The 21,069-nt window shown below is 40.9% G+C and overlaps 1 protein-coding gene across 1 annotated transcript; it reads left to right on the plus strand.

The window, feature by feature from the left end:
• Nucleotides 1-230: 230 nt before the first annotated feature.
• On the plus strand, nucleotides 231-21,036 carry Polr1B (RNA polymerase I subunit Rpl135). The gene is made up of 20 exons (XM_034981524.2): nucleotides 231-424; nucleotides 806-1,135; nucleotides 1,883-1,975; nucleotides 2,356-2,502; nucleotides 2,940-3,112; nucleotides 3,351-3,600; nucleotides 4,068-4,223; nucleotides 5,238-5,404; nucleotides 7,340-7,487; nucleotides 8,350-8,410; nucleotides 9,043-9,242; nucleotides 10,867-11,020; nucleotides 12,382-12,472; nucleotides 13,231-13,426; nucleotides 14,310-14,524; nucleotides 16,001-16,139; nucleotides 17,470-17,676; nucleotides 19,134-19,337; nucleotides 19,820-19,984; nucleotides 20,759-21,036. Exons 1-20 carry the CDS (start codon nucleotides 338-340, stop codon nucleotides 20,969-20,971), a joined length of 3,396 nt encoding a protein of 1,131 aa, XP_034837415.1. The 5' UTR covers nucleotides 231-337; the 3' UTR covers nucleotides 20,972-21,036.
• Nucleotides 21,037-21,069: the final 33 nt, after the last annotated feature.

Below are 21,069 nucleotides of genomic sequence, written 5' to 3' on the forward strand. Positions count from 1 at the left end.
AGAGCCTGTAGGGAAGGTACTAGGTAGGAACACGGATTGCGGATTGATTGATTGAAAATGATTTTTCGCATTGAATGGAAGTTTGTAAAGTTGATTCTAAACGAAAAAATTAAGTATTTAGTTAAAGACTTGTGAATGATAAATACTGAACGGAACGTTAACGGCTGATATTAGGCTGTTAAATGTCAGTGTCAACTGTCAATGTCATTATATTTTGAGTTTGACGCATGTTTGACGTTTTGGCCCGGCACGTGTGTCGTGTTTTAAAATTGTTAAAAAATAGTTTTATTTGTAATTTTGTTTCGGTTATGTTGCGTTATTCAGACTAAATAACATTATGAATCGCAAAAAAATATTGCAAGAGCCATCTTTGGCGTATACAAGTAATCCAAACTACAGTAAACCTCCGAAGACTCCTAACCCGGTAAGCGTTGTTTATCATCTTATATTTTTAATTTTTTACGTATAACAGCTGTATTTTATAGCTCCCAATTGACGAAACACATTTAATTAAACCTACTATATAGATACATTTTTTACTCAAAACTCTTATGTTTAAAACATAAAAATACAACTTTTTTCATTTCAATATCCCTATGTTTTTAAGGTTGGTTTTTTTTTACTATAACTTGAGTTTTATGGTCATGTTCTTACTTTTACTAAGCATATTAAGTCTTATTTGTAAAGGTTTTTAGTGGTGAGAAATAGTTTAAACCCTGTCTTAATATAAATAAACTCAGTTTACATTTCATAGTGATAAATACTGAGAATAAGTAAGTAACTGTAATATTTATCTATTTTTTAGCATCTACAATGCTTAGGTACACCGCACATCGATTCATTCAACTACATGCTACAAGACGGTCTAAAGGCAGCCATAGCAGATTTAATACCCGCAGAATTTGAAATGCCCAGCGGTGAAAAGATCAAAATTACTATATTGGAAGGAATGTTTCTCAAACCAGGCGTCCCTATAGAGACGGTTGGGGTGAAAAACCACAAAGTTTTGCCAACCGAGTGCAGACAAAGGGCGTCCACATACAAAGGGGAGTTTAGAATACGACTGTCTTTCAATGTTGATGGGAAAGTTACTTGTATTGATAGATCTTTAGGATATTTGCCCATTATGCTGAAGGTCAGACATATTAATTTTTTACAATTTTTTAATTAAGTACTATTGTGTAGCCAAATTTAACAGCACTATTTATAATATTTTATTACTAGCTTATGCTGCGACTTTACACTCTTTAGGAGTTGAATTTTCAAAAATCCTTTCTAAGCGGATGTCTATGTCATAATAGCTATCTGCATGCCAAATTTCAGCCCAATCCATCCAGTAGTTTGAGCTGTGCGTTGATAGATCAGTCAGTCAGTCACCTTTTCGTTTTATATATTTAGATCATGGTCAACCCATCGCCTGCTCACTACTGAGCATGGGTCTCCTCTCACATTGAGAAGGGCTTAGGCCATAGTCTGCCACGCTGGCTCAGTGCAAATTGGCAGACTTCATACACCTTTGAGAACATTATGGAGAAACTATCAGGTGTGCAGATTTTCTCACATAAAGCAAGTGATATTTAATTGATTAAAACGCAATAAATTATAGGTGCATGCTGGGGATTGAACCCCAAACCTCAGATTTAGAGGCGGACGTCCTAACTACTAAGCTATCATAGCTTCTACCCTGAGGATGTTAATTCCAGTCAAAAAAGTGCTGCTGTATCTGCCGGCGATAGGATTTGACAAGGAAGTGTGAAGTGGAGGCAAACACAATAGATTGGAGACGGTCGTAGTGATACAGGCATTCAGGAACTTGCATAGCCTCAAAGTATAAGAAGAAGATCATAGATTCTTAGATTTTGACTTGTGGTTCTGTTTTCAGTCAAAAATGTGTCACTTGGCGGACCTGTCACCAGAAGAACTTGTGAAGAACAATGAACATTCTGATGAGTGGGGTGGCTACTTTATTGTTAAGGTAATTTTTAGAAAGATCTTTAATCAATCTGTCTGTCTGTCATGTCTGTGAAGAAACCTATGGGGTAATTTCCGTTGACCTAGAATCATGAAATTTGGCAAATAGGTGGGTCTTATAGCTGGCATTAGGGGAAAAATCTGAAAACTGTGAATTTGTGGTTACATCGCACAAAAAAATTTAAATTGTGGTCATAAACTAATAATTAGCATTGTCAAGTGTATCATATGAAAGGTCTTCACCTGTGTATTCTAAAACAGATTTTTATTTATTTTTATGCATCATAGTTTTTGAATTATCGTGCACAATGTCGAAAAATACGACTGTGGTACGGAACCCCCGTTGCGCGAGCCTTACTCGCACTTGGCCGGTTTTTTCCACAGGGCCACGAACGCTTAGCGCGCATGCTGCTAGTGACTCGACGCAACTATCCCGTGTCGATCAAACGTTCCAGCTGGAGGATGCGAGGCAACCTGTTCTCAGAGTATGGTGTCCTGGTACGGTGCGTCAAAGTCGATCAGACTAGTACTGTAAGTATTCATTTTTAAGCTAAACATGAACTAATTTTTTAATAAATCTACCCTATAAATGCGAAAGTGAGTTGGGTTGTTTGTTTGTCCTTCACTCACGTCGCAACGGATCAACGTGATTTTTTTGGATGGGTATAGTGAAAGACCTGGAGAGTGACATAGGCTGCTTTTTATCCTGGAAAATCAAAGAGCCCCCACAGGATTTTTTATAGATTAGCTGAATTTTCAAAAATCCTTTTTAGCGGTTGTCTATGTCATACGTTACAGCCCGTCCAGAAGTTTGAGCTATGAGTTGATACATCAGGCTCCAGGCATCAGGATATTGGATCAATATAGTACATTGGATGCACAATACTTTTAGGTAACACCGTGGATCATGACGTCATAACAACACGATCGCGATTTCTACAATTTTTCTACTGCTTCTATTTTTTCAGAACAACGTTCTACACTTCCTCCAGAACGGCACATGTAAGCTGATGTTCTCGCACCGTAAAGTGATGTACTACGCACCATTGATTCTCATCATGAAGTGTCTAGTAGACTATCAGGACCACTACATATACAGACTGCTGTTGCATGGGAAGAAGAATGATCTGTATTATGTCAAGTGAGTATAGCTTATTGAGTAAAACTGGTCATACTAAACACCAAACATCTTCTTGGCCTCCTCCTGTGTTACTATGCTCTCCTGGTACTTTATTGTGTTCACCATCTGCATTAGTGTGAGTGTTACATCCGTACACAGTACACGAGCGCGTGGAAACAATACCTGCGCGAGCTCGCACTCGTATCGTGACAATTTGACTGCCGGGAACTGTACTGAGAATGCACATTTTTGTACGCAGTTGCATCCAAAACATGCTACGCGAGTTACACGAAGAGGGCCTCCACACGTCAGACGAGTGTCGCGCCTACCTCGGCCGCATGTTCCGCCCTAAACTGTACGAACTTCCGCCCTGGGCCACCGACCTGGAGGCTGCAGACTTCCTGCTGCAGCGCTGCGTCATGATACACCTGCACAACTACACGGACAAGTTCCACACTCTGGTGTACATGGCGCAGAAGCTGTATGACGTGGCGCAGAACAAGTGTAAGGTGAGTAGTACGAGTAAATTAAGAAAAATCGTGCGAATGCGAGTCCGACTTGACCGATTTTTAACCGACTACTTCCAAAAAGGAGGTGGTTCTCAACAAGGCCCTTTTTCTTTTTCTTTTATGTACACCGATTTTTTCGAGGTTTCTGGACCGATTCGCATAGTAAAAGAAACTAAAAACCTCTCGCTCGACTTCAACATACATACAGGTGTAGAAACAAAAGTTATTTTTTACTTTGTAGTGGTTTTGGAAGTCGGTTTTTTTAATATTTTTTTTGTTATTGATAGTGTCAAGGCTAAAAGTTAAAATGTTGCGCCATGTGACTTTTTTCACTAAGACGTGCTGGTCTATGACTTTGGTCTATAATGGTACCAATTATGAAATAGCATGCCCTCACGTGCACCCTGGTGCTGCCGAAGAAAGCATTCTTATGTTTTTTTTTTATTTTTATTTTTTTTATTCTGTAGGTGGAAGGCGCAGACGCTGTGATGGCGCAGGAGTTGCAAGTGGGAGGTCACCTGTACCTGCAGGTGCTGAAGGAGCGTCTACAGACCATACTCTCCATCATCAAAGCGACGCTGATCAAGAGGTCTAAGCTGAACAAAGCGTGCCCTGTTAATTCGGTAAGCATTGCTTCATTCATTCATCTATTCATCTTCTAAATATATAAAAGGAAAAGGTGACTGACTGACTGACTGACTGACTGACTGACTGATCTATCAACGCACAGCTCAAACTACTGGACGGATCGGGTTGAAAATTGGCATGCAGATAGATATTATGATGTAGGCATCCGCTAAAAAAGGATTTTTGAAAATTCAACCCCTAAGGGGGTGAAATAGGAGTTTGAAATTTGTGCAGTCCACGCAGACAAAGTCGCGGGGATAAGCTAGTTCATAATAATGTCGGTTTCAGGTTTTTTTTTCGACTTAATGAAAAGTGAACATTTTACAAAACACTTTTAGACCAAAGCACTAGATAATAAAAACCGGCCAAGTGCGAGTCAGGCTCGCGCAACGAGAGTTCCGTACTACAGTCGTATTTTTTCGATATTTTGCACGATAATTCAAAAACTATGATGCATAAAAATAAATAAAAATCTGTTTTAGAATGCACATGTAAAGCTGTTTCATATGATACCCCACTTGATATTATAATTATCTTACTTCGAAAATTGAAAATACTAATTATTAGTTCATGACCACAATTTAATTTTTTTTTGTGTTATAAGCACAAATTCACGGTTTTCAGAGTTTTCCTCGAATATCTGCTATAAGACCTACCTACCGGGCAAATTTCATGATTCTAGGTCAACGGGAAGTACCCTGTAGGTTTCTTGACAGACGGACAGACAGACAGACAACAAAGTGATCCTATTATTATTATTATTTATTTATTATTTAATTAGAACGGCCATAAAGCCAATTACACTAATTAAACTACGAGTACAAACTAACATAAACATACTTACAAAAATTGTTAAAATTATAAATTTTAAAAAGCAAAATTATAAATTTTCACAAAAGTGCAAGATCTGACCCATGAGGTCAGCCCATTTGTCAGCAAATATGTCACAGCGAGGGTTCCATTTTTCCTTTTAAAGTATGGAACCCTAAAAATGGATTTTTGAAAAACAGAGAGACATACAACAAATCATTCGCGCGGCGGGCAGCCTCGAGCAGAAGATGGAGACGTTCCTGTCCACCGGGAACGCGCCCTCCAGCAACGTGAACCTGACCCAATACAAGGGTCTGACCATAGTGGCGGAAAACATCAACAGGATGCGGTATATGTCGCACTTCAAGTGAGTACCTTCAGTGGGTTCTTGCAATTCACGAAGGCGACTGGCTCATGCTTGTGTTTAATTTTTTTTTTTTTTAAATTCAGATACAATATTGCCCTTGACTGCAATCTCACCTGGTGGTAAGTGATGATGCAGTCTAAGATGATAGCGGGCTAACCTGGAAGGGATATGGTAGTTTTTATTAAACCCATACCCCTTTGGTTTCTACACGGCATCGTACCGGAACGCTAAATCGCTTGGCGGCACGGCTTTGCCGGTAGGGTGGTAACTAGCCACGGCCGAAGCCTCCCACCAGGCCAGACCAGAAATTTAGAAATGATAAAATTCCAAACCCCTGCCAGGAATCGAACCCGGGACCTCCCACTATTAAGACCACAGCGCTCACCACTGCGCCAGGGAGGTCGTCTAAAATCGTTTCGGTATAATTAAGGTACTCAAATGGGACTGGGCAGGTCATGTGTGCCGTGTGCCAGATGAGTTATGGGCAAAATCTGCTTCTTTTTGGACGCCCCAGAATCATCAACGCCAGCGTGGTCGGCCGAGCGCGACGTTGGCGTGATGAATTAGATAAATTTACAGTTACGTGGCCTGAAGAGGCACGAAATAGAAAATTGTGGAAGGATCGGAGGGAGGCCTTTGCCCAGACGTGGGACAGCACAGGCTGATTTAGATTAGATTTAGATTAGATTAGATAATTAAGGTACACTGAATGTGTGCGTTTGCGAGCGCTTGCTCGAGACTGATTGGTCCGACATGCACGCACACATACGCGATGCCCGTGTTTCCGACGTATCACGTAACCACAAGTAAAGTCCACTCGCCTTCGTGAACTGCAAGAACTATAGCGACATCTCACCGACGTTGAAGACATTCTACCCTCGATACATTTCAGCGTTACAGCAAAATAGACCTTATCTGCTAATGTTTTTTTTTTTTTTTTAAAGAGGTAAAGTATGTAAGTTTGTTTTTTGGGGGAGTCAGGTATGCTACTGTCGATACATTTCAGCTTTACAGCAAAATAGACTTTATCTACTAATGTATAAAGAGGTAAAGTGTGTCAGTTTGTTTTTGGGAGTAATCAGGTATGCTCCTGTTGATACATTTCAGCGTTACAGCAAAACTGACCTTACAGTGCATACATTTTGAGAAAGGACTTGCTATATTTGCTCAATGTGTCAATTGTCATGTCAAAAGTACGATTTTAGTCCTTATTTTAAGGGTCAAACAAACTATTAGGGTTCCGTACCTCAAAAGGAAAAAAAGGAACAAAATTTTGTTGTCTATCTGTCTGTCCGTCTGTCCATCTATCGTGTCTGTTAACAAAACCTATAGGGTGCTTCCCGTTGAGCTAGAATCATGAAATTTGGAAGGTAGGTAGGTCTTATAGCACAAGGTCGACGACCTCCCTGGCGCAGTGGTGAGCGCTGTGGTCTAAATAGTGGGAGGTCCCGGGTTCGATTCCAGGCAGGGGTTTGGAATTTTATAATTTCTAAATTTCTGGTCTGGTCTGGTGGGAGGCTTCGGCCGTGGCTAGTTACCACCCTACCGGCAAAGCCGTGCCGCCAAGCGATTTAGCGTTCCGGTACGATGCCGTGTAGAAAACCAAGGGGTATGGGTTTAATAAAAACTGCCATACCCCTTCCAGGTTAGCCCGCTATCATCTTAGACTGCATCATCACTTACCATCAGGTGAGATTGCAGTCAAGGGCTAACTTGTATCTGAATTTAAAAAAAAAAAGAACAAAATTTTGTTGTCTATCTGTCTGGCCGTCTGCCATCTATCGTGTCTGTCAAGAAAACCTATAGGGTACTTCCCGTTGAGCTAGAATCATGAAATTTGGCAGGTAGGTAGGTCTTATAGCACAAGTAAAGGGAGAAATCCGAAAACCGTGAATTTGTGGTTTTATATATTGTATAGTCTATCCTCATTTTCAGGGCAATCCACAGAGGTTCGTTCTTCATGGAAATGCGTACGACAGAGGCCAGGCAGCTATTACCTGATGCGTGGGGCTTCGTGTGCCCCGTGCACACTCCGGACGGCGCCCCGTGCGGCCTGCTCAACCATCTCACCGCATCTGCACAGGTATCTTACAGTTTAACTTCAGAAGCTAGGCAGTTATAGGAATTAGCAAGAAAGGAAAGACAAGACCTTGAATGCGCAGAATTGGGTATTTTCCTACTTTTGAATTTGATAAATATTATTACTTTATTATAATCTAGGATAAAAATAATGACGTGCGCTGAAAAAATATTAAAATCCAACAAAGATTTACAAAGTTACAGGTATTTTAATTTTGGAGTGGGGATGTCTTCTATCCCTTTCTCGCAAAATTTGTATGAAACCGCACAAAGCTACTGTGGCATTAGTCAAAATGACGTCATAATTCTATATCGCTATCTCTGTTTAATCAGAAATATTTAAATGCTTATAACTTTTTTATTATTTGATCGATTTAATTAGTTTTTTCAGTTAACGTCATTATTTTTATCCTAGTTTATAATAAAGTAATAAAAAAATTGGAGTCAAATACCCAATTCATATAAGCCCACTGAGCTCGTTCTATTACAAGTACGCTGGCCTTGCGATTGTCGATATGTTTTTGAAGCAACTTGACTTTGACCATTTTGGCGCTGATAGCAGTAGCGAGCGTCATGTGAGCGTAATTTGAACTAAATGTTATCTGTCAACATAGTGTTACCACGAAGATCATTAGATACAACGCGTCAATTTTAATTCCCAGTACGCTCGGTGGGGCGCTTCAAATTGACACAAAAATAACGGTCATTTCATATGGCAAACTTCTTCCAGCGTACTTGTATAGGTCCTTTTCAGTGACTGAAATGCGCTGTCGTAGGCACATATACCTAAAGGTCTGAACGCATTTGCAGCGTTAGGACCTTAACTGTGACTTTATCAAAATGAACCAACATTATTTGTCATGTAGGTCACTCAACCAGCCGATGCAAAGCAAGTGGCGTCACTACCGTTCGTCCTCGAGAAATGTGGTAAGTGTCATTGAATAACTGTCCAATTCTTCGAGAAGTCTAAACCTGTCTACCAATCCGCACATGGCCAGCGTGGTAGACTATGGCCAAAACCCTTCTCACTCTGAGAGGATACCCGTGCTCTGTAGTGAGCCGGTGATGGGTTCGATCATGATGATCGTGATGATGAAGTCTAACCTGCAGAATGAAATGGAGCCGACGCGACGCAGCGTTTTTTTTAGGGTTCCGTACCTCAAAAGGAAAAACGGAACCCTTATACGATCACTTTGTTGTCTGTCGGTCTGTCAAGAAACCTACTTATAGGAACATTGTCTAACTGTCAAGACCCGTTAAATCAAAACCTATAGGGTACTTCCTGTTGAGCTAGAATCATGAAATTTGACAGGGAGGTAGGTCTTATAGCAGACATTAGGGGAAAAATCTGAAAACCGTAAATTTGTTGTTACATCACACAAAAAATAATAATTTATGTGGTCATGAACTAATAATTATTTTATGACAACTCAAAGTTCAAACTTAGGCTCGGTATCAGCTAAGCGAAGATGGGGTGGGGTGGGGGGGGGGGGGGGATGTGACTAGACTAGTAGACCAATCAGATTTACTTTTATTTACTTTTATTTAAATAAACCCAGGTATGGAGCCCATAAGCTCAGTATCGGAGACCCCGCTGTCCCGCGACGTATACAAGTACCCCGTGTTCGTCGACGGGCGGCTCGTGGGCTACCTGTCCGAGGACACGGCGGTCAAGTCCACCGCCTACCTGAGGACACTAAAGGTCAAGGGTGAGGACATCCCCATATCCACCGAGATCGTCCTCATACCCAAGAAACAGGTTAGTTAAATGTCGATTAAAAAAATTGTATGTACTTGCTATGTATAACGCAAAATTTTGCACTTGAACGACGTATAACTCTTGTAGGGATTTTCACGCACCCACATACACGCACCCACATACACGCACCCACATACACGCACCCACATACACGCACCCACATACACGCACCCACATACACGCACCCACATACACGCACCCACTCACACGCACTCACGCACACAGTCTAGAGCCTCCAATATTTAGAGTCTCGCTGCGATTTCTTTGATGCCGTCTAGCGGAGGGTTTGCTGACGCTGCGCTTATTATCAGGGTTGGTATTCCATCATCTTAGGACCCCAACATGTATCGGTTTTTTGAACTAAGTGCTCGACCAAGTCACTTCAGCTACGCGACTCGTAGAGCTATGTCAGTCCAACTCTACGGATCTCCTCATATCCGATTGCTTCGCGTAGAGACACTCATTTTAGTCTCGACGTGTACAAGTACCCGGTGTTTATCGACGGGCGGCTCGTGGGCTACCTGTCCGAGGACACGGCGGTCAAGTCCACCGCCTACCTGAGGACACTAAAGGTCAAGGGTGAGGACATCCCCATATCCACCGAGATCGTCCTCATACCCAAGAAACAGGTTAGTTAAGTGTCTTTGTGTCAAAAAATTCATGTGCTCGCTTTATATAGGACTAGCAGTTGCCCGCGACTTCGTCCGCGTAAAATTTCTTGTTTCTCATGCGATCTGAAATTTTCCCGCTGCAAAAGGCCTCACTTACCTACTCACTCAGTCTCACCTTAAGGCACGGAACCCTGAATACCTAAATGCCAATTTTCATATCTCTAACTTCAAAAACATAGGATTTTCATATAACTTTTCAACCCCCATTTCACCACCTTAGGGGGAGAATTTAGTTAGATCCTTTCTTATCTGATACCTTTAACCTACACCCTAGAAAGAACCTGCATTTCAAATTTCAAGTAAAAATAACAACAGTTAAAACTTTTCTATAAAACTTTTCCCCTCTATTTTACCACCCTTAAGGGAGGAATTTCCCAAATTGACCTATACAGATTTTTATTATTTAAAGCTAATAACCTAAATGTCTCTGACGTCAATTAGATGTTTTATTTGCAATATATCGTAAACTTTTACGTTATAGGATTTTTTCGCGTTTTTTTGTGGTATCATATTAGTAATCATCAGTACTATCTCGTTTTTTCGTTTTTGCCAGCGTTCTGGTTACACCCTGTATGTATCACACTAAACTACAGTACGCGGCAGAAAGTAATGTACATCGGTCTTTAGAATGACATTTCCGCTTTGTAGAACGTTGTGTCTGTCGTACCTATATGTTTTGTCGGTCTGACAGAGACAATGCTCTACAAATCTGTCATCTCTTCTAAAGGTCGATGTACATTACTTTCTGCCGCGTACTGTATATAGCAATAACTTACATTCAGGGGCGTGCAGGTCATAGAGGCTTAAATGCACTGCTTACCCCAGTTGTAATAGCTCAATGCATATTTTTCATTTTGACCTGCCAATAAACAGGTTCCTAGCTAACTAGTGCCTACCCTGGCTTCAAACCTGTGCACGCCACTGCTTACATTAGTATTATTCACTGTCAACAGATATGTGCGCAGTATGCGGGCATGTTTCTCTTCACGTCAGAAGCTCGTATGATGCGACCCGTCATCAACCTAGCGACCGGCCAGCTGGAACTGATCGGCACTATGGAGCAGATGTACCTGGACGTTGCGGTCACTAACACTGAAATTATACAAGGTACTTATACAAAGTGCAATTATACAAGGTACAATTATAGAGAACTGAAATTATACAAGGTACAATTATAGAGAACTGAAATTATACAAGGTGCAATTATACAAGGTACAATTATAGAGAACTTAAATTATACAAGGTGCAATTATACAAGGTACAATTATAGAGAACTGAAATTATGCAACGTAGTATATTGTTGTAGAATCACAAACGAGTGTTTTCAGTTTTTGTGTTATAACAATAAACCTCTACAAACAAAGTTAGTTTTGCGGTTCGTTAGCAAAAGGGATTCTTACCGTTTTGCATCTTCTATAGTACGGTACCCTCGGTGTGCGAGTCTGACTCGCACTTGACTGGGTTTTTACTTAATCAATCTATGTATAAAAATGAATCGCTAAATGTGTTGCTGATCGCAAATCTCGAGAACTGCTGGACCAATTTCGCTAATTCTTTTCTTATAATATTCCTTGAAGTACGAGAATGGTAAATAAATAATAAATAATCTAAATATATAAAATGAAAAGGTGACTGACTGACTGACTGACTGACTGACTGACTGACTGACTGACTGACTGACTGACTGATCTATCAACGCACAGCCCAAACTACTGGACGGATCGGGCTGAAATTTGGCATGCAGATAGCTATTATGACGTAGGCATCCGCTAAGAAAGGATTTTTGAATATTCAATCCCTAAGGGGTTGAAATAGGGGTTTGAAATTTGTGTAGTCCACGCGGACGAAGTCGCGGGCATAAGCTAGTCTATGTATAAAAATGAATCGCTAAATGTGTTGCTGATCGCAAATCTCGAGAACAGCTGAACCAATTTCGCTAATTCTTTTTTTATAATATTCCTTGAAGTACGAGAATGGTAAATAAATAATAAATAAATAAATAAACGTTTATTCGCTGGAATGTGGGTACATGTAGGTTGTAGGTGTAACATCAGTTGAGTTGCCTGACACATTCTACCAGATCCTGGTGTGCAAATGGTTAAAGAATATTACAATTACATTAAAATTATTCTAGTTCATTACATTTACGAAATCAAAAATTTAAACATTACTCAATCAGATAAAATAAAATAAGGATTTCCATGTCGTAGTTAAAAACAAAATAAAATAATATTACAATTACATTAAAATGATTCTAGTTCATTACATTTACGAAATCAAAAATTTAAACATTACTCAATCAGATAAAATAAAATAAGGATTTCCATGTCGTAGTTAAAAACAAAATAAAATATACTTGTTACGGAGAGAAAAATTAAAAAATTGCCTGAACAAAAGTCGACTGTTAGGCGGTACGAAGTTCGTCGGGGCAGCTAGTTTACATAAAAAATGATTATTGTTTCTTCCAGGTAAAACAACACATTTGGAACTTTCCAAATCGGCATTTATGAGCAACCTGGCGCAGCTTGTTCCTATGCCTGACTGTAACCAGTCTCCGCGGTAAGTGATTTTTTAAAATTCCTTTACAAGTAAGCCCCTAACTGCAATCTCACCTGGTGGTAAGTGATGATGCAGTCTAGAATAGTAAAAAAATGTAATTGCGTGGTAGACAGTTAAAGTGGTTTAAATCCTAAATGCCGATGTATGAGTGACACTGGCTATAAGTCCCGCAAATTGCTATTGCGCTGGAACCATGTCACATTAATATCGGCGTGACGTCAGCCAAAATAAAAATGTACCGTCGGCAAAAAGAATTCTTTTAGAATAATTATAATCTTCTATATATATAAAAGGAAAGGTGACTGACTGACTGACTGACTGACTGGTCTATCAACGCACAGCTGAAACTACTGGACGAATCGGGCTGAAATTTGGCATGCAGATACCTATTATGACGTAGGCATCCGCTAAGAAAGGATTTTTGAAAATTCAACCCCTAAGGGGGTGAAATAGGGGTTTGAAATGTGTGTAGTCCACGCGGACGAAGTCGCGAGCATAAGCTAGTAATTTATAAACCTAGCAACAATAGTAAAATTTATTACTTATTTTTGATTTTTATACCTATTAATTTTATTAATATTTTCCTTTTAAAATGCTTTATATTAAGTGGTAAATATTTTGAAAAAAAAAAAATTCAATGTGGCGGCTGTATGGTGCCATTTTCAAATGGGATTTTTTTAACTTTTCAATTTGTTTTTTGGCAGGGCGGTCTAAGTTTTTTAATTTTCTAATTGGGACTTGTCTTTCGATCTTTCCAGTAACATGTACCAATGTCAGATGGGTAAACAAACGATGGGTACACCGATCCATACATGGATAACGAATGCAGAGACCAAGTTGTACCGGCTGGTGACCGGAGCAACTCCGTTGTTCAGACCGCTGCAGTATGACAACTTGTGGCTGGACGACTACCCCGCCGGCACGAATGCTATACTGGCTGTTATTTCGTATACGGTAAGTGATACACGATAGGGTCCTACGGTGCTGTAATGGTGACTCCAGGCTGGAACAAATTTTGCTAGACCCTAGGTTGTACTGATGCCAGCTATTGATTAATATAGGTTTTATGTCTATCATGCTTCTTAATTATTTATTTGTGTTTTTGTGTTTTCTTTGGTTATTTATTAGTAAGTTGTTAGTATACTCAATTGTGTTAGTTTATCTTTTAGTGAAGTAGGTAGGTTTCAATTAGTATGTAGTACAGTTTTTATTATAAGAATAGATATAGGTGTATGAATAGCGTTAAGGAAATATAGTAGTAAGTTATGTACTTAGTATTAAGAGCGCCACCTCGCCAACAAACTGGCCCACCAGTTTGGCGAGATAGATATGTAGGAAACTTTGTAAAATTATTATGAATAAATAAATTAAAAAAAAAAAAAATGTGTGGCCGCTATTTTGGATAAAAAGTATAATGGCGGACTGTTGTATGCCAATACATAAATGTATAATGGCGGACTAATGTATGCGAATACATAATTGTATAATGGCGGATTATTGTATGCCAATACATAAATGTATAACGGTTTGTATGCCAATCAGTACCCTTATTATAAATGCGAAAGTGTGTTTGTTTGTTGGTTTGTCCCTTCAATCACGTCGCAACGGTGCAAAGGATTGAAGTGATTTTTGCATGGGTACCTATAGATAAAGATTTGGAGAGTGACATAGGCTACTTTTTATCCACGAAAATCAAAGAGTTCCGACAGGATTTTTAAAAAAATCTAATTCCACGCGGACGAAGTCGCGGCCATCAGCTAGTATGTACCATGTACATAAATGTATAATGGCGGACTATTGTATGCCAATACATAAATGATGTCATCTTTATCCGTAGGGCTACGACATGGAAGACGCCATGATAATCAACAAATCTGCCTACGAGCGCGGCTTCGCGGCCGGCATCGTGTACAAGTCCAACTTTGTGGAGCTCAAGCACGCGTCCTCGTACTTCTGCCGCGACCCCAACAAGCCGGAGCTGGCGCCGCACATTGATGAGGATGGACTACCGGCCGTTGGAGCCAGGGTGCAGCCCGAGGATCCCTTCTACTGGTAAGGATCCCTTCTAGAAAACCCTGTATCAGAACTTGGCTCGACACTAGCCGTGTGTCTTGAACTGACGTTAAAATAATTCCATGAACAAGTCGAAGTACTTCTGCCGCGACCTCGACCCCAACAAGCCGTAGCTGGCGCCGCATATTGACGAGTATAGACTACCGGTCGTTGGTAAGGATCCCTTCTAGAAACCCCTTTAATAGAACTTTGCTCGCTTCACTAGCCGTGTGTCTTGAACTGACGTTAAAATAATTCCATGAACAAGTCGAAGTACTTCTGCCGTCACCAAACAAACCTTAGCTTGGCACTTTCAGCGGAATATAACAAACTAGACGACACACTAGCCGTGTGTCTTGAACTGACATTAAATAACAACCTAAACTGGCACCCTAAATTGACGACCTAAACGAGGAGCTCAACCACGCGTCCTCGTAGGTACTTCCGCCGCGACCCCAACAAGCCGAAGCTGGCGCCGAATATTGATGAGGATGGACTACCGGCCGTTGGTAAGGATCCCTTCTAGAAACCCCTTTAATAGAACTTGGCTCGCTTCACTAGCCGTGTGTCTTGAACTGACATTAAATAACAACCTAAACTGGCACCCTAAATTGACGACCTAAACGAGGAGCTCAACCACGCGTCCTCGTAGGTACTTCCGCCGCGACCCCAACAAGCCGAAGCTGGCGCCGAATATTGATGAGGATGGACTACCGGCCGTTGGTAAGGATCCCTTCTAGAAACCCCTTTAATAGAACTTGGCTCGCTTCACTAGCCGTGTGTCTTGAACTGACGTTAAAATAATTCTATGAACAAGTCGAAGTACTTCTGCCGTCACCAAAACAAACCTTAGCTTGGCCCTTTCAGCGGAATATAGCAAACTAGCCGATGCTCGCGACTTCGTCCGCGTGGAATTAGGGTTTTTAAAAATCCCGGGGAACTCTTTGATTTTCCGCGATAAACAGTATGCCTATGTCACTCTCTAGGTCTTTATCTATGCCCTTGCAAAAAATCACGTCAATCCGTTGCACCGTTGCGACGTGATTGAAGGACAAACCAACAAACAAACACACTTTCGCATTTATATTAAGGGTACTGATTAAGCTTTTGGTTTCTTGTATTTATTAAATACTAGAGGATGCCCGCGACTTCGTCCGCGTGGATTTAGGCTTTTAAAAATCCTGTGGGAACTCTGTAATTTTCCGGGATAAAAAGCCTATGTCCTTCCCCGGGATGTAAGCTAACTCTGTACCAAATTTCATCAAAATCGGTTAAACCGTTGGGCCGTACTTCGGCGGGGAGGGGCGATGCACGCACAACAGACGGAAACGTTTAAGTGCGGAAACCAGCCCAGAATGAAGAAGAAGAAGAAGAAGAAGAAGACCGTTGGGCCGTGAAAAGCTAGCAGACAGACAGACACACTTTCGCATTTATAATATTAGTATGGAGGATTTATTTTATTTTTTCGTTCGACAGCTTCTACGACGGAGAAAAGAGTGATTTCGTAGTGCAGAAATACCACGGCAAAGAAGAAGTGTTTGTAGACAGCGTGCGGCTGTGCGGGGACTTCTCGCCCAAAGCGTTGCGGAAAGCGTGCGTCATGGTGCGGATACAGGTTAGTCGTCATCATCATCATCATCATCATAATGATGGAGTTATATGCGTTTTAAGCAAATTAAATGTCACTTGCTTTAAACGTTTCAAGTAATGTTTTCAAAGGTGTATGAATTCTGCCAATCCGCACTGAGCCAGCGTGGTAGCTATTAACCAAACCCTTCTCATTCTGAAGACCCATGCTCAGTAGTGAGCCGGAATGAATGACCATGATGTAGCTTTAGTTTTAAGTTTGCGTTATAATTATCACCACTATATCTTACAAATCTAACACCATACCAGACCATCAATAAGAGTAATTTATTACCTATTTTGAATAAATCATTTGACTTTGACTTTGACTTTTGACTTTGATGATCATTTTGACGACCTCCCTGGTGCAGTGGTAAGCGCTGTCTTATTGGTGGGAGGTCCTGGGTTCGATTCCCGGCAGACGTTTGGAATTTTATAATTTCTTAATTTCTGGTCTGATGGGAGGCTTTGGCCGTGGCTAGTTACCACCCTACCGCCAAAGCCGTGCCACCAAGCGATTTGGCTTTCCAGATTGATGCTGTGTGAAAACCAAAGGGGGTATGAGTTCAATAAAACCTGCCATACTCCTTTTAGGTTAACCCGCTTCCATCTTAGATTGCATCATCACTTACCACCAGGTAGGATTGCAGTCAAGGGCTAACTTATATCTGAATAAATAAATAAAGAAGTCGGTTAAAAATGATGTTGAACTAGTATTATGTATGTAGGCTCGCCGCCATTTAATTGTAAACACTTTGCTCATTGAACATCGCGTCATCGTCCCCACCGTCATTGTGAGATTATAAAATGAGATGCGCAGTGTGTCTCGACACATTATTCGTTTGGCTTTGGCCAGAGTCGCTTCTCAGTGGATACTATGTGTGTCGTACTGTAGGTTTTATTATTATCATTGTCGTTGTGACCTAATGTGGTTTCAGTTGTTTGAGGTTATACTACTAGGTTGTGAAAGGTTGCTGTGAGTGTGTTTTGGCGATCTAGACAGGTTGTTTATCGGGTCAGTCCTTTTGTATCGTTCCAATTTGTATTAGACAAACGTGATTGTTGTAGTTGATGTTAATTGAACTAATTGTGGTGTGCTAGGTTAGCTGGTTGGTCTGGGACCGGTATGGGGACATGGTGGAGCCGGTCGCTAGGTAGGGTTCGGTTTACCTACGTTCCGTTACGCTAGTGGTTTTCACGTGTGATAAGTGAGTATTACAATGATTGTAATTGAAATTACTACCTTCTGATGTCGGCCATCCCCTTGTTCTCCGACATGTACAAAAAGAATAATAAAAATAAATAAATAATTTTCACAGCGTAACCCAACAGTGGGCGACAAGTTCGCTTCCCGAGCTGGACAGAAGGGCATCTGCTCACAAAAGTGGCCAGCTGAGGACCTGCCGTTCACGGAGTCGGGCCTGATCCCGGACATCCTGTTCAACCCGCACGGCTTCCCCTCGCGTATGACCATCGCCATGATGATAGAGATCATGGCAGGCAAAGCCGCGTGCCTGCACGGACATGTAAGTATATAGGCAGGTCGGGCAATCAGGGAGGAAACGACCCGCACACCCGCACATCCCCCGCGCTAACTCGGTGCGGGAGTGAAATAAGAAAAAGGTTTTTAAAATTTTGTACATGTGTAGTAAATAAAACATTAGATAGAAATAAATCAAGATAGTAGCTAATTAATATTTGAAGCCATAATTAAAGTTAATTTAAAATAAGATATATAAATAGAAAATGTAAGAAATGATGTATATAATATATTATTGGAATAATATGTTACATATGCATATAAATATAAGTCTGAATAGAATAAGTTAAAAAACGTAAGGCTATTATTAGCTTAAAAATCATGATCACAGTACAAAAAAAAAGAACCTGTTTCATGACAATATAAAAGAAAAAGGTTAAAAAAAAAAATGCCGTGTTAAGCTATACAAAGTCTCCGATAACCATGTCGGAGGATTGCCAGCGAAACATACAAAAAAAAAAAAAAAAAAAACTCGGTGCGGGCCAGCGTGAGTGACGTGTGGGTGTGCGGGGCGTCCCCCCGCCGAATACCCCGATTGCCATCTCGACCTGTCGCGGACTATAGGTACCCCAACACCATGGCTTGATAACATTACCAAATTCACGGACGAAGACCTGATACCGGACATTTTATAAAATAATCCCACTTCTGATGCTGTCCTTACTCCTGATCAATCTCATGGCGAGCAAGGCTGCGGGCCAGCACGGAGACGTGAGTATACTCACGTGTCCGTGCAGTCTATTCCACCAGTAAACCAGTACCGGTAAACGTTACGAACATTTTACCGGTATTTAATATCGGTATAATATCGGTCCTTAAAGACCAGAGGTGGACAACAAAAGTAACTCTGTGGAGAGGCCCTCGTGGCAAAAGGAGCAGGGGGAGACCACTGACAAGATGGGAAGATGAAATCTTAAGAACAGCTGGCCCGAAATGAGATCGTATAGCGCAGGACCGAGATAAATGGACATCTTTGGAGGAGGCCTTTACCCAACCTCGGGTCCTTACATGAATAGTAATAATAATCCTAACAATACTAACAACTAAATTATAAGTTCAACTAACCAACTAACAAAACATAGATAATTTAAACTATTGTAAAAATGTAAGGAATAAAAGGCTTTTTTATTTTTTACTAGCTTATGCTCGCGACTTCGTCCGCGTGGACTACACAAATTTCAAACCCCTATTTCACCCCCTTAGGAGTTGAATTTTCAAAAATCCTTTCTTAGCGGACGCCTACGTCATAATAGCTATCTGCATGCCAAATTTCAGCCCGATCCGTCCAGTAGTTTGAGCTGTGCGTTGATAGATCAGTCAGTCAGTCAGTCAGTCACCTTTTCCTTTTATATATTTAGAAGATTTATTTTTATTTATAATATCGGTCCTAACCTCAGCTTGCCGAAACGATATCTAATACTTACCTTGTAATCTTTGTCATAGGTCCACGACGCAACCCCCTTCCGGTTCAACGAAAAAGACACTGCCATTAACTACTTCGGGCGTCTTCTAGAAGCGGGCGGCTACAACTACTACGGCACGGAGAGGATGTACAGCGGCGTGGACGGCCGGGAGATGACGGCCGACATCTTCTTTGGGCTCGTCCATTACCAGAGGCTGCGGCACATGGTGTCCGACAAGTGGCAGGTGAGGTTAAGTTCTGCTGGCCGAATTTCGGCCACGGCGACCAATCAACGGCGACTAGCCAACTACGCAGGAGATATAATAGTGCATACAAAGGAACACTCTATTCACTCACGCTGTCCATCCGATGGGACGGCAATCAAACACGACCGGAGAGATCAGACACACGACCAACAGAATTACATACTGCGCAAACACAGGGGTTCGCGTGGGTTACGTTTTTTGGAAAATCTCGTGGGAACTCTTTGATTTTCGGGGATAAAAATAGACTATGTTCTCTCCGGAATCAAGCTATATATTCGCATTTATAATATAAGTATGGATTTAATCGTAATATCTGTCACAACATCAAAGATATTTTACTTTAAACCGCGCCTAAAGGTTTCACGCAGTCATTTTAAAAAATACCGTTATCGTTACCGTTAATATCGTTCCGTGCCGATACCACTTCGATAACGTTATTAATAATCACAATAACGTTCCAGGTGCGTACAACTGGCGCAGTGGACGCGCTCACCCGTCAGCCTGTGAAAGGGAGACGTCGCGGAGGAGGTGTGAGACTGGGAGAGATGGAGCGAGACGCCCTGATATCGCACGGCACCGCCTTCCTGCTGCAGGATAGATTGTTTCACTGTTCTGATAAGAGCGAGGTGAGTGAGAGAGATGTCGCGGAATAGTGAGACTAGGAGATGGAGCGGGATAGATTGTTCCACTGTTCTGATAAGAGCGAGGTAATAAAAAAAAACCGGCCAAGAGCGAATCGGATTTGCACGCGAAGGGTTCCGTACCATCGTACAAGAAATGTCAAATCAGTAGGTATGGTAAAAATTTGCAAGTAAAGGACGGACAGCGCCATCTTGATATGATTTAGTAAACATAATGTAGGTATATCAAGAAACATTTAATTTTTTTGTGATGTAACCACAAATTCACGATTTTCGGATTATTTCTTTACTTGTGCTATAACCTGCCAAATTTCATTATTCTAGGTCAACGGGAAGTACGCTATAAGGTTTGACGGTTCCCTTGACGGGTCTTGACAGACAGACAGACAACTAAATGGTCCTAAGATAAACTTATTTTGTTATATGATATTATGACATAATTCAAAATTCTTTTATCTTTTATCGTTTTGTATTTTACGTCTTTTTTCTTGTACCTTTATTTGTATTTAAATTTATTATTAATCATCTAGTTAGTGTAAGTGGCACTGCCGTTCTAATTAGATATAAAATAAATAAAATAAATAAATAAAAAATGACAAACAACCTTTAGTTGACTAATTTTCTAAAAAAATCTGTGCGTGTTGTTTTATTTTAACCGCGCGTAAAGATAAAGGTTATATGCACTATTTTTTCAAATTTTCTTTCAGGCAATATTCTGCGCTTTTCCTTTCAGACAATAATCTGCGCTTTTTCTTTCAGGCAATAATCTGCGCAAAATGCGGCACGCTGCTCGGACCGATCACAGGCAGCATGGACACGGACAATGAGGCCACGTGCAGACTGTGCGGCGTCGGCGACCTGCAGCGTGTGGTCATCCCCTACATCTTCAAGTTCTTCGTCACAGAGCTCGCGTCCGTCAACATCAATGTGAAGATCAACTGCACCACAAATTTGTCAATCAACAGTTGTTAATGTGAATTTGTATATTATGTAACTAAGAATATTATAATAAATAAATATTGACTAAGAATATTAAACTTACGTGTTTAATTTACAAAATAATGTTCGCT

The sequence above is a fragment of the Maniola hyperantus genome, chromosome 24 (assembly GCF_902806685.2).
Source record: "Maniola hyperantus chromosome 24, iAphHyp1.2, whole genome shotgun sequence".
In the NCBI taxonomy this organism is placed as follows: Eukaryota; Metazoa; Arthropoda; class Insecta; order Lepidoptera; family Nymphalidae; genus Maniola; species Maniola hyperantus.

Excerpts from the sequence above, each read along its gene's own strand:
- Polr1B (XM_034981524.2), top strand. The coding sequence starts at position 338 with ATGAATCGCAAAAAAATATTGCAAGAGCCATCTTTGGCGTATACAAGT. Across the intron at positions 16,140-17,469 it reads GCGTCATGGTGCGGATACAG|CGTAACCCAACAGTGGGCGA; the intron begins GTTAGTCGTCAT and ends TAATTTTCACAG. Across the intron at positions 17,677-19,133 it reads CCGCGTGCCTGCACGGACAT|GTCCACGACGCAACCCCCTT; the intron begins GTAAGTATATAG and ends TCTTTGTCATAG.